Source organism: Nyctereutes procyonoides, unplaced genomic scaffold (genome assembly GCF_905146905.1).
Source record: "Nyctereutes procyonoides isolate TBG_1078 unplaced genomic scaffold, NYPRO_anot_genome, whole genome shotgun sequence".
Classification (NCBI taxonomy): domain Eukaryota; kingdom Metazoa; phylum Chordata; class Mammalia; order Carnivora; family Canidae; genus Nyctereutes; species Nyctereutes procyonoides.
The window spans coordinates 27,363,458-27,376,610 of NW_026575120.1; the positions used below are offsets into that span (position 1 = coordinate 27,363,458).

The window sequence follows — 13,153 nt, forward strand, 5'->3', positions numbered from 1 at the left end:
TAAGTAAGTGACTGACAATGAGAGAACTACATTATTCACGAGCGCCGACGCAAATCCCCTTACCACGTTTTGGCAAAGCGAATCCAACAACGCGCAGAACCGTTGCCGCACGACAGGCAAGCCCACGCCGGGCCACCTTCCCTCCGAGTGCCGCCAATACGGCGCCACCACCGACGGGAATCACCCTCCCGAGACAGGCATTCCCTGTGCAGGAACAAGTTGCCCTACTATCACCCAAACTAAGGTCGGCACCCGATTGTCTGGGGAATCCAAAGGAAACACGGCTCTGGCACACAGGCATTGCGGTGGCCACCGACGAGGAGGAGGCTCAAGCACGCAGGCTCCTGTGACCACCCGCCCGGGTCCGTAGATAATTAACCCCCAGGCCTGGCCCGACCGTTCCACAACGGCGTGAGACACTGTGATGTTTACGGACCCACAGGGCAAGCGGGCAAAGTCGAGAAATGTCCTTGTTTTGCTGGGTTTACAGGAAGGTGAGTGGCCTTTCCCGTTACACGTCCTTGGGAAAATATGTCAGTGCGTCGCATGTAGGCGCCCCTGCCCAGGGACACGTGGAGGGTCTCCCTGCCACTGAGCTTCCCGGAAAACTCACCGAGAGGTGGGGGCCCGGGGTGTTGTCAGTGGGGAACCCCAGGGCAGGCCCAACCACTGGGCTTACACCATCTAAAGGGACACCGAGAAGAGCGCCTGCCAACCCAGACGGGGCACCGCAGCCTCTGTCTGTGAACAAGCCGGAAGCCAGATGCGCGCACGCCAGGCCGACCCGGCTCTCCAGCGCACCCTGACTGCTCTCCTCGAGCTGAGTAGCTAATCGCAACTAAAGACCTGAAACCAGACGGGCCAGCTGACCGCGGGGTGCGCACCTCTAGGGACCAGCCAGCCTGGTGCCCCTGGACAGCCAGCCGCAGCCACACAAGGGTCCCCTGAGTCCCCTGGCACAGCCCACGAGAGACGCTGTGCTCCGTCACCTGGTGAGGCCGTGGCAAACAGCAGCGGTCGGTCTCCCTTCTGGGAGCCCACGTATGCGGCCGTCTGTCTGACATCGGCTCCGACCTGACACCTCCGGGCTTGGCCAGGCCGGAGCATCAGCAGGTCCGGGGAGAACGCGGCTGGGCCCCTCCCGGCACGGTCACAGAGGGCCGGCCGGGTCCCTTGGCTGAAGGCCGTGAGTCTCGTCTGGTGGCCTGCCTTGGGGCGCCTGCAGTGGCCCTAGACCCGGCCATCTCACGTGAGCCGACGGTCCTACCCCTGACCCACCCAATCCGGGCTGTGGTCGGGCCCTCACGTGGGATGACGGTGGCAGCTCAAGTCCCTTGAGGGACAGAGCCAGCATCGGGTGCGTTCCCCGGTCTGCAGGGAGACTCAGGCCAGCACTGTACACCCGCCCCCCCCAGGGCGTCCCAGCCGCATGGACAGGGGTCCAGAGGGCTCAGCATTCCAGGGCCTCTGCCCACCCAGAACCCAGAATCCAAGTGTACGGTGAAGACGGCACGGGCAGCGAGCCCCTCAGATCAGGGGTCTCCCCAGCACTCGGGGGCGTGGGCTCCCCAGAGCAGACGCGGGATGGGCAATGAGCAGAAGCACGCATCCACGGGGATGGGGCGGCAGACGTAGGGAGTGACCACTGCTGGGGACAGGGCTCTCTGGGAACGTGAAGATGCTCTAACCCTGACCGCGGCGACGGCGGCCCAAGTCTGTAAATACCCTGGAAACCACCGAACCGCATACTTTACAGGAACGAAGCGTGAAGAGAGTGGTTTTAACCTCAGTGCGGTGTTACGCAGAAAAGAATGATCAGGCTACGCTGTCCCCCAGCATACGGACGTGTGTGCAGACCCCCTATGCACTCGGGTACGCACAGGCCCACGCACACGGGTCTTCCCCCCTCTGTCTACCCGGAGGAACGGGATCACCCTTCATGGTCCCGAACACGCATCCTGCCCGGACATCCTCAGCCGGGACCTGTCATTCCCAGGTTAACAAAACCAGAGAAGTATCAGACTGGCCTCCTGCAGGTGGAGCGTCCCTAGAGATGAGCAAGGCGGCGTCCGGAGGCCGCCCAGCCGCACCGAGCACTTACTGCGCTCCAGGCCCGCCGCCAAGCCCGTCCTGGTGGGGAACTAGTCACTGTATCCTCACCCAAGCTGGAAGGTTTTATGTGTCACCCGGACCAGGCCACTGGGGATGGGGAGCTCACTGCTCAGGATGCCACCACACTCCTGTGCCTGTCAGGCGGGGCTCATGCGGCTGTGCTCAGCTTCCCCTGGTCCCCGTCCTGCCCCAGCACTAGCCCCTCCACCCGCACGGCCCCTCCCCAGGGGCTCCTTTGCCGCACCCCACCCTCCGTGGAGCACACGGAGCGCCTCTTGCCTGTGCCGTCCAGAGGTAGTCCAGCCGCAGCTTGACGTCCACCTGCCGGGCGTGCAGGGCCAGCGTGCACGAGAACAGCAGGATGGCCATGATGGGCTCGAAGCTGCGCCCGGACACCGCGCCGCCCCTGGGGGGGGTGGGGGGGTAAGGAGGGAAACCTTGTCAGTACAGAGGGCCCAAGACCCGTGCACGCGCCCCCGGGGCAGGCCAGTCGGCAGCACCTGCCACCGGCCTGGCTGCATCACCTCCCGCCCAAACCGAGGCCTCGCTGGCCCTGGGCCCAAATGGACACACGGAGAAGCCGCGGCAGCAGCGCACCTACCCCGAGGCCCGGGTGTAGCCGCTGAGCTCCAGGACCAGGATGTAGGACGCGGTGAGCACGAGGAGCAGGATCATTTTGGGCAGGGAGGACACTCGCAGGAAGATGGCCAGTGGGAGCGTGCCCACCAGGCCGCAGAGCAGGGCGTGGGGCGCAGACTCGCAGGGCGCAGCGGGCAGCAGTGTGTTCTGGCCGCCGGGCGTCAGGACCACCAGGGTCCTGTTGGGGCTGGAGCTCCAGGCCCAGGGCAGACAGCCCACCTGGAGGGGGCGGAGGGGTGGAGGGGGCAGGGGCGGAGGGGGAGGGGGCGGAGGGGGCGGGGGTGAAGGGGCGGGGGTGAAGGGGAGGAGGAGCAGAGAAAGCAGGGCCAGAGGAGGCAGGGGCAGAGGGGGCAGGAGGGCGGGGGGGGGAGGGGGCAGAGGAGGCAGGGGTGGAGGAGACAGGGGTGGAGGAACAGAGGAAGAGGGGGCGGTGGGGGCAGAGGAGCAGAGGGAGCAGGGGCGGATGGGGCGGTGGGGTGGTGGGGTAGAGGAGGCGGGGGTGGAAGAGGCAGGGGTGGAGGAGGCAGGGGCAGAGGGGACATAGGGTCAAGAAGAGGCAGGTGTGGAGGGGATGGTGGGGAGTGGAGGCAGCAGGGGCAGGAGTGGAGGGGGCAGGGGCAGAGGGGTCAGGGGCAGAAGAGCAGGGGTGGAGAGGCAGGGGTGTTGAGACAGGGGCAGGGGTGGCACGGAGTCGGGGCTCAGGACCAGCCGCCCTCAGCCCCACCTGCACCGCCCACCTGCTGCTACAGCTTCCTGTGGGAAGGAGGGGATGCCCCCAGGTGCCGCCCGCCCCCCCCTTGCTGTGCCCTCCAGGCTCCTCCCAGTGTAGGCTGGGAGAAGCCCGAGACCCCCTGGCCCCCCCAGACCGCCCGTGCCCTCTCCGGCCCCCCTACGGTCCCTGCGGCCCTGCCTCCCTCCTGGTACTCAGCGCCCCACCCCCTGCCCTGCCTCCTGCCCCAGCTTCTACTGCGCACTGGGGAGGGGCTGGGTGTCCCTTCACCCGGAGACAGCCCCCCTCAGCCCCGCACACCTGGGGGCTCCCCCCGCTACCCCCTGCCGCCTGCGGACATGCTCACCACACATCCTTGGGCCACGGAGTAGATCAAGACCACTATGAAAATACACAAGACGGTGCGGATCTGGATGGTCAGGCATCCGGGAAAACACTGGACGATAAAACACATCACTGTGAACACAGGCGTTCCTTAGAGTTGGTTCCGGTCGCAGGAACGGTCACAGCACAGAACGGGCCGCGCCCTGGTGCCGCTGGCTCCCCACCCAGGCCCCCCCCCACGCATCTCAGCTGTGCCCAGGCTTCCTCTCCCAGGTCGACGCTGCCAAAATTAAAAGAAACAAAAACTACTGTCCTTCAGTGAAAAACAACCACTCCTGCCACCGTGTGCCCCACGCTGTGCCTCTGGCACTGGAATGAACGGATTAACTTGACATTTTCATTGCATTAAATCCTTACTATGTTATGCATTTTTTAAGTTTATATGTTGTTATTCATTATATTAAATAACAAGGATTTACACGTACTTGTGTCTTTTTTAGGTACTTTAGGCTTTACGTTATTCACGTAGGCTTTACGCTGTTTTTGTTACTAGAAATTTTGTTTTAAATCTGTTTGGGGGAACCTGGTCAGCTCAGGCCATGATCTCAGGGTCCTGGGACCGAGTCCCACGTCGGGCTCCCCGCTCGGCAAGGAGTCGGCTTCTCCCCCGCCCTCTGCCCGTCCCCGAAATTGTGCTTTCTTGCTCTCTCTCAAATAAATAAAATATTTTTAAAAGAAGGAAGGCAGCTCAAATACCTTTTGCAATAGTCATCACGTGACTTCGTGGATAAAAGCACAAAGTTCGTTTTAGATTCACGCTCGTGCAATTCGAAACAAAAACTAAAATAAAGCCCGCAGGGACCCTGCACAAGACGCTGACGAGCCCCGCAGCCAGCCAGGGCCGGCCCCTCCGCGGCCCTCCCCTGGGGAAGTCCCGACCCTCCTGTCCCCACCAGCTGGCCTTCCGCGTCCTACAGGGCTCCCACGGCGCAGCCTCGATTCCAGATTCCGTTCGGGATTCCTGAGCCTGACGCTGCCGCACCGCGCAGACACGCTGGGCCCCCAGATCTCGGGGAGAGGAGCCCCCTGCAGCGGCGCCAGCCCCGACTGCTCACACCTGGCGCTGGCCACCTCCCTCCCTGTCCAATCTCGTGTCCCCCCCCCCCCGGGGACAGAGATGTGCCCACGGACTCTCGCCTGGCCGACAAGGCACACGCAGCTCACGCATTCGCTCAGCAAACACGGGGGGGAGGGGGGCTCCTGCCGCTGTGGACATCAGGAGCCCCTGGGGGCACTGCCCAGGCCTGGCCTCTGGGGCCTCTGGTGACTGGAGGGCCACCAGCCAACGCTCAGCAAGCTGTGCCCGGAGTGCAGGGAGGCTGAAGCGGGAGGCGGCCTGGAGTGTGCAGGCGGGGCTCAGAGGCGGGGGCGGCCTGGGGGGTGGATGCGCCCATTCCATGTGGCTGCCAACCGGCCAGACGATGCTGAACGGGGGACACAATCTGCCCCCGTGGCTCCCCCGGTCTGGCCCTCCCTCCGCGCTCTACTCACTGAAGGGGACACGCGGCGGGCGCTAGCCGCTCCCGGATGTCCTACGGACGGGCAGGGACTTACGAGTCCTGGATGCACTCACACAGGACAGCTCTGCTCCCGCCGCCCACGTGCCAGCGCCACACGACGCTCCGCGGAAACGAGAGAGCCAGCGAGCCGCCGGGGGCTGGCCTCGGTCACCTCCGACCCGGGGCGCCCGCTGAGCGCCTGTCACACCGTCCACACTGTGGGCAGCCCGGTTCCACATCCTCGGCTGCCCGGGGACGGCTCCCCCACACTCAGTCCACAGCGCACAGTGACATCCAGGGACCCGGTGTCTTGGGACCCAGGCCTCGGGGCCACCGAGCACAGCGGAGCGCACAGGGCCGGGCACACCGCCTCGCCGGGTGCAGAGAGCACGCCAGGGCTAGGACGCGGGCCCGCAGGAACCATGGGGCGCTGTGGCCTCGCACGACCTGCTCAGGGTCACAGACCCCTGGCTGGCTGGGTGCTCCGTGCCAGGACCCCCACAGCACAAGAACGGAGACGTGGGCAGTCATCCACTCACACTCGCAGGGCCCCAGGGCTCCTGCCACTCCGCCCCCCCCCCCCCGCTAGCCAGGCGTCTCCCCTGCCCCCTGCCCGCCCTGGGGACCTCGAGGCCCACCAGCGACAAGCCCACAGCAGACACATCCAGCTCGGGGGCCTTCTCCATGCACGAGCTCGCAGGCGGGCGGGAGCCCCCAGAGCAGCTGGCTGCCCCGATAGGTGACTCCCAACCCCAGAGGGACGGACGGGGACTCAGAAGGAGCACGACCAGAACAGTGCGCCAAGGAAGCCACCGCCGCGACACACGTACCCCCCCCCCCCGCTTTCTACTCGTGTCCTCTGCTCTCCTGGGCCGCAGCTTCCAGACTCCCCCGGGGACGGGCCCCAGCCCAGCCGAGGAGGAAGGCCAGGTCCTGGGGAGGGACCCTCCTGGGCGGGGCGCTCGGACACACTGTTCCCTGGGGCTGCCTGGAGACGCCAGGGCGCAGGGAGGGCAGCTCGCGGGCTCTCTGCGGGAGATGCCACCACGGGAGCTGGCTCTTCTGTTACCTGCGAAGCCACGGTCCCGCCGGCCAGCACGCCCACAGCCCTGCAGGAGCGGGGACTGCCAGCGCGGGTGCTGAGACCCACCCCCCGTCTCGCCCCCAACTCCTGAGCCTGTGCACGCGTTCGCTCACATGCAAAGGGGTGACACGCTCTTCTGAAAAATGAACGCTGCTGGTCGCGGAGACCGACGCGGGGCGCCACCTGCGTGCCGTTGGCCACGCGTGGACTCCACGGGGCCTGTCCTAGCTTTGAGGCCGGTCGCTGCTCATCTTCACGGTCAGTTTGCTTATACGCTCATGGAGCAAACACATGCGTGGAAAATTGTTGTAATACAGAAAAAAAAAAAAACCAGCACATCTGCCCCAAACCCGGGAGAAACCCCCCCGGAACGAGAAGCACAGCCATCAAACGTGGCCCGGCGGGTTGTCCGTGGTTGCACGTCCTCGGGCCACGCCATCCACTCGAAAGGCAGCCGTGCCAACTCCAGCAATGACCCCGTGAGCACCTGTACGCACACCACGTGCGGAACGTCGCCAAGGCCACCAGGAGCGATGCCACGGAGCACAACAGGACACCTGCCTCTCCGTGGAGGCTGCCGTGGCCAGGACCCCACGCACCGACCTAGGCACGCGGTGCTGGTGACCCGGGTCTGAGCCTGTGGCCGAGGGTGTGTGAGACAGGCAGCCGTGGCCGCCGTGGCCGCCTCCCTGGGCTCGCCGCAGCCTGCTTTACACGGGCGCCTGGAGCTTACGGCCCAGGACGAGCTGTCGCCGGGGCAGGGCCTGTGCAAGCCTCTGTGCTGGACAAGGCAGCGTCCACCCCTTCTGCTCACAACACGGCGCTGCCCAGCCCCCAACAAGCGCCCTCACAGCAAAGCGTACCCGAACCTGCAGAGGCTCACGGACAGTCCCTTCCTGCCCAGCAAGCGGCCAACCCTGGCCCCACCGCCCCCCACCCAGGGCCGGCTGTCCCGCTCCCACTGGCACTCGTGGCCACCTGGTCCAGCGCAGGCCCCTCCTAGCTCTCACCCTGCACCCTCACGCCCGCTCTCTGCTGGCCCACGGCACTGCAGGTCCCCCCTCCCCATCCCCACCTCCTGGCCTCCTCCTGGCCTCCTCCTGGCCTCCTCCTGGCCCCACTGACCCTGTCCCTTTGTCCTGCAGCTTCTCCCCTTGTGTGCCAGGCTCCCGCTACTGGTGCGTATCAACTCAATTCCGACCTGCATCACAGACAGGGACGTGGAGGCACGGAGGCCCCAGTGCCAGCAGCCCCCAGCAATGCGGGAGCCTGGGATGGAGGTCCCAGGGGGCCACAGAGCTGGCCCAGCAGCCCGATGCCCTGCCTGTGGCCGCCTGCCCTGTCCCAGAGGAAAGCCCGTGCCCAGCTGACTCAGGCTTTCCCACGGAGGCCCTGCTACCATGGACCCCGGCTCACCCACATGCACAGCTTCGCCCACCCGTACCTCCCTCCACTGAGGCCAGGCCCCACCTGCTGGCCGCCACCCCTCCCCACCATCTCATCTCTGGGCCACACCCCGGGGGGGACACTCAGAGCTAGCGCAGAAGCACCAACGGACACAAGACTCCGAATTCCACACACTTCAGCTGAGCCACCTCTGCCAGGAGGGATGTGTCTGTCACAGCACCCGGCTCCCGGCTCCCCGGGAGGGGGTGGCAGGCCATCGAGTCAGCTCCACCTGTCACATTCTCCCCGAAAACTACGTGAAAACACCATCTTATTTAAAGCTGAAAATGGCAGTTTCCAAACCACGTGTCACCCTATGAAGACCAAACAACTGGAAATTGGTTTAAATAAATAACATCTTTTCAATCAAAAAAAAATAAGAAGTTACCTACGAATAACAAAGAAGTTAAGTGGATAAAAGCGAATTTAGTTTTTCAAAAAGTTGCTGTTTCCAACAATTACACAAAGAGAATCCTGAGTCGGCAGGACATGGCCATGGGGTGAAGCGGGGTAATGGGGTGCATGAAGTCACGGACAGGGGGCCACGGCGGGGCTGGGACCGAGGGCTCTCCCAGGAGCACAGCCACCCATGGAGCCAGCCCAGCCCCCACCCCAAAGCTCACAGCAGCAAAGCCAACAGAGAACCCTCCACGGTGCAGGTGTCCCGTCCACCACGCAGGCGTATGATGGATCGCTGGTCCCCTGCCCTGAGGGACTCTCCACTCAGAACACCCCACGGCCCTCATCCCATCACTACAGACCACCTGCCCGGTGTCCCAGGGGCGCTCCTGGAACTCCGAGCAGGATCCAGCACATGACAGGGCTTAGGGAGCTCCTGCTACTCTCCACCGCCCCACCCGTCCTGTCAAGAGGACAAGCAGAGGCCACACATGTACCTGCCCAGGTGATGCGCAGGTAAAGGACACAGGCAAATACACATACCTGCCCAGGTGATATACAGATGCAAGACACACGTGTACCTGTACCAAGCAGGGTGTAAGGCACACACACGCACATACACCTGGATCTAGGTCATGCACAGGTACGGGACATATGCACACACTCCTGGACCTGAGTGATGTCCAGGTATAGGACACACGCATACATGAGTATCTGGACCCAGGCGATGTGCGGGTACAGGACACATGCACACATAAGTAGCTGGACCCAGGTGATGTACAGGACACACATGCACACACATCTGGACCACATGGATCATAGGTCAGGGAGAAGTACAACAGGCACCTGGACCCAGGTAATGTGCAGGTACAGGACACAGGCACACAGACACCTGGGCCACGTGGATTGCAGGTCAGGGAGACACACAACAAGCACCTGGACCCAGGTGATGTGCAGGCGCAGGACACATGCACACACACTCCTGGACCTCAGTGATGTGCAGGTACAGGACACATGCACACATAACTACCTGGATCCAGGTGATATGCAGGTACAGGATACACGCACCCACACTCCTGGACCCAGGTGATGTACAGGTACAGTACACACACACACGCGCGCGCGCACACACACACACACACACACACACATCTGGACCTGAGTGATGTGTAGGTACAGGACACATGCACACATGCACCTGGACCCAGGCGATGGCAGGTCTGGACATACGCACATACACGCACCTGGACCCGAGTGATGTGCAGGTACAGGACGCAGGCCACCAGGAAGCAGATGCAGAACACCAGGAGCAAGAGGACAACCACGTTCCTAGAACAGAAGATGCAGGGTCACTGCGGGCTGGGGCCAAGCAAGCTGTGCCTGACAAGTGCCCGCGATTCCAACCCCCGACCTCTCCACCAAGTCCCTTTCTGTCTTCCCCCCAACTCCTAACCAGCGGGGCCCACGGAGAGGTCCTCCTTCATGGAGGACCTGCCGCTGGGCACTGCCCTCCTGGGCTAAGTCATCTGGGAGCAGATTTTCTAGAAAAAGCTTGATCCCCACACGGGGCCATCAGGTGGTCGCCGTGTTTACAGCATCTGGGGACGGAGCAGCTTCCTGTGCTTTCTGGAAACTCTGGAAACCAAAGGAGAGCCACTCCACCAGGGGGTCTAAGAAACTGGCCCTCTGGAAGGAAAGTGGACATTCCTCCTGAAAGCAAACACTGCCAAACTCACTTTGACTTTGGGTAACTGATTATCACCAAATTACTACGTTTCTCTTCCTTTCCAGAGGCCACTATTTCTCACTTTAACATATCTGAAGATGATGCGCACCTAGAAATCAACGTCCCTCGAAATCTGTCCTGAAGTCAAGGGTACACGTTGGGCGGATGGAAAGGCGCTGAAAATATCTTGTGTCTTAGAACTGTGTAAATGACACACGAGAACCTGAGCGTGAGCATCCCACACGTGTGCCACCAGGGCCTGCCTGACGGCTGACTGCAACCAGGGGACAACGGCTGTGGCTCGTGCGGTCCCGGTGCCAGGGACCACGGTGGCAACGAGCAGACGAGGAAGGACCTCCGGCGCCCTCCTGCCCCGACGGCCAGGCCCGTCACACTTACTGCGGGATGATGAGAAGGTAGACGAGGCCGAACAGGGCGGTGAGGATGAGCGCCAGCACAACGGCACTGGTGAAATACTCGTCCTGGAGCTGGTGGTACTGGGGGACACGGAGACCGCCCATCAGTGGCTGCAGCTGCCAGGACACACGCAAGGTCCCCGCAGGGGCACCCGAGACCCGGGGACCACGCCGCCTGGAGACGGGTGGGGGGAGTGGCTCCCGGGGGGGCCCCTGCCACCTACCTTGCGCTCGCGCTCAGCCTGCTTGTACTTCAGGGTGAAGAAGTCCAGGTCTGCCATCTCCAGCTCCATCTGGCGCGCTTCCAGGAGGCGGCCGATGTACCTGTTGACGCGCGTGCCCGGCGTGGTGTAGACGACGTTCGCAGAGAACGATGAGCGGTTTCTGAGTTTCTCCGATGCGGTTCTCAATGCCCTCCGCTGCCGCCATGGAGGGAAAAAAATAAATGTCAAATCCTCCGCTCATTGAAGAAAAAGCTCTTCCACTCCCCTCAGCCTGCTGTCTTGGGGGGCAGGTGCGGGGCCGAGATGCGGTCGTGCCTCCACCACCTGAGATCCCAGGTGACTTAGTGCATCATTGGCCCTGAGACGCCTGCGTCTGCAAATACGGGCATGCGATGTTCATGTGGCACTCCGTGTGGATGCGGGCGGAACCCAGCACAGAGCAAGAAAACAGAAGTTGGTTCTTAAAAAATATCAATAAAATTGACAAATCTCCAGCAGGCATGACAAAGAAAAAAAGAGAGAGAGACTAACAAACCTGGGGATGAAACAATTCTACCATACTATGCTGACGTCAAAAAGGTAATAAGGAAATACTGTGAACAGTTACACACCTTAATTTGACGACTCAGATCAATGAACGACTCGGAACACACACGCTACCAGAACTCACCTAACATGAAAGGTTATGAGATTAGCCCTGTAATTTACTAAAGAAATTCAACTCATAACTGTAAAGTTCCCGAAAAATGAATCTCCAGCTCCAGGTGGCTTCACTGGAGAATTTTACTCAACATTTAAATAAGGATAAACACCAATTCTGCATCATCTCTTCCAGAAAACAGAAAAGGTAACACCTTCCAACTCACTTTATAAACTCGGAATCATCCTGATGCCAAAGTCAGACCGAGACAAGACAGAAACAGGAACACTACAGGCCAGCTCTTTCAATACCGATGCTACAATCCTTAACAAAACAGCAAAGAGAATTCGGCAGCCTAAGAACAGAAGCATGCACCATGACCATGAACAGAGATGCAGATCCTTTTACACATCTGCACATCGATGCAACACACCACAGAAAAAAATCCCATGGTTGTGTCAATTGACACAGAAAAATTTGACAGCTGAATCTGACAAAATTCAACACTCATTCTTGATAAGCAAGATCAGAAAACTAGGGAGGGAGGGGAAGTTCTCCAACTTGATGAAGATCCACAGAACACTGACAGCTACCGTCGTACTTGCTGGTAAAAGATGGAGTGCTTTCAGCAACCCCGGCCATTGCAATAGGGCAAGAAAAAGAAAAAAAAAAAAGAACATCAGAAAACTGGCCCTTTGCAGATGCCACAATGGTGTACACAGAAAATTCTATGTAGGGGAGGAAACAACTCTAGAACAAATGAATTCCATAAGGTCACTGGATACAAGATGAACATAAAAAAGGTATTTCTTGGGGCACCTGGGTGGCTCAGTCAGTTGGGCGTCTGAGTCTTGGTTTCGGCTCTGGGCATGATCTCGGGGTCCTGGGATGAAGCCTCACATTGGGCCCCCTGCTCAGCAGGTAATCTGCTCGAGCTTCTCCTTCTCCCTCTGCTCCTCCCCCTGCTTGTGCACTCTCATTCTCTCTCTCTAAAAAAACGTGTATTTCTTAAACTAATAATCAGCACGTGAAGACCAAAGTTAAAATTCAGTGCCATATGTACTCATGGAGAAAAACGAAGTACTAGCTACAAATCTAACACGTACACAACTTGTATGCTGGGGATCCCTGGGTGGCGCAGCGGTTTGGCGCCTGCCTTTGGCCCAGGGCGCGATCCTGGAGACCCGGGATCGAATCCCACGTCGGGCTCCCGGTGCATGGAGCCTGCTTCTCCCTCTGCCTGTGTCTCTGCCTCTCTCTCTCTCTCTCTCTCTCTCTCTCTCTGTGACTATCATAAATAAATAAATAAAAATTTAAAAAAAAAACAACTTGTATGCTGAAGACTATATGATACTGATGAAAGAAATCAAAGATTTCAGTGAACAGAGGGACACACGTGCTCATCGATGAGAAGACATGACACAGTAAAGCTGTCGATTCTCCTCATATTGATGTGCACAGGTTCTTTAAAAAAAAAAATTATTTGCTTATTCATGAGAGACAGAGAAAGAGGCAGAGACCCAGGCAGAGGGACAAGCAGGCTTCATGCAGGGAGCCCAATGTGGGACTCGATCCCAGAACCCCGGGTCAGGGCCTAAGCCGAAGAGAGATGCTCAACCAATGAGCCACCCAGGTGCCCCGCGGTGCATGGGTTTAAGGTAATTCTTATCAAAATCCTAACAGGAATTTTTTCATAGATAGACAGGCTTATCTTAACTATAAATGGAAAGGGAAGGGGATGAGAATAGCTCGTTTTTCTCAAAATCACTCAACCCAAGGTTAAGACTGATTGTGTAGCTACCCCGGTCGGAGCAGTACAGCGCTGGTGACAGGAGAGGCACAGAGATCTACAGA

At 60.2% G+C, this 13,153-nt stretch overlaps 1 protein-coding gene across 1 annotated transcript in view; it reads right to left on the reverse strand.

Annotated features, from left to right (window-relative positions):
* Positions 1-2,156: 2,156 nt before the first annotated feature.
* Positions 2,157-13,153, reverse strand: part of LOC129515724 (adenylate cyclase type 1-like) — a 66,433-nt gene continuing 55,436 nt past the window's right edge. The window contains 7 exon segments of the mRNA XM_055334763.1: positions 2,157-2,246; positions 2,392-2,518; positions 2,714-2,970; positions 3,828-3,917; positions 9,538-9,622; positions 10,419-10,516; positions 10,660-10,854. Coding sequence (XP_055190738.1) covers positions 2,157-2,246; positions 2,392-2,518; positions 2,714-2,970; positions 3,828-3,917; positions 9,538-9,622; positions 10,419-10,516; positions 10,660-10,854 — 942 coding nt within the window.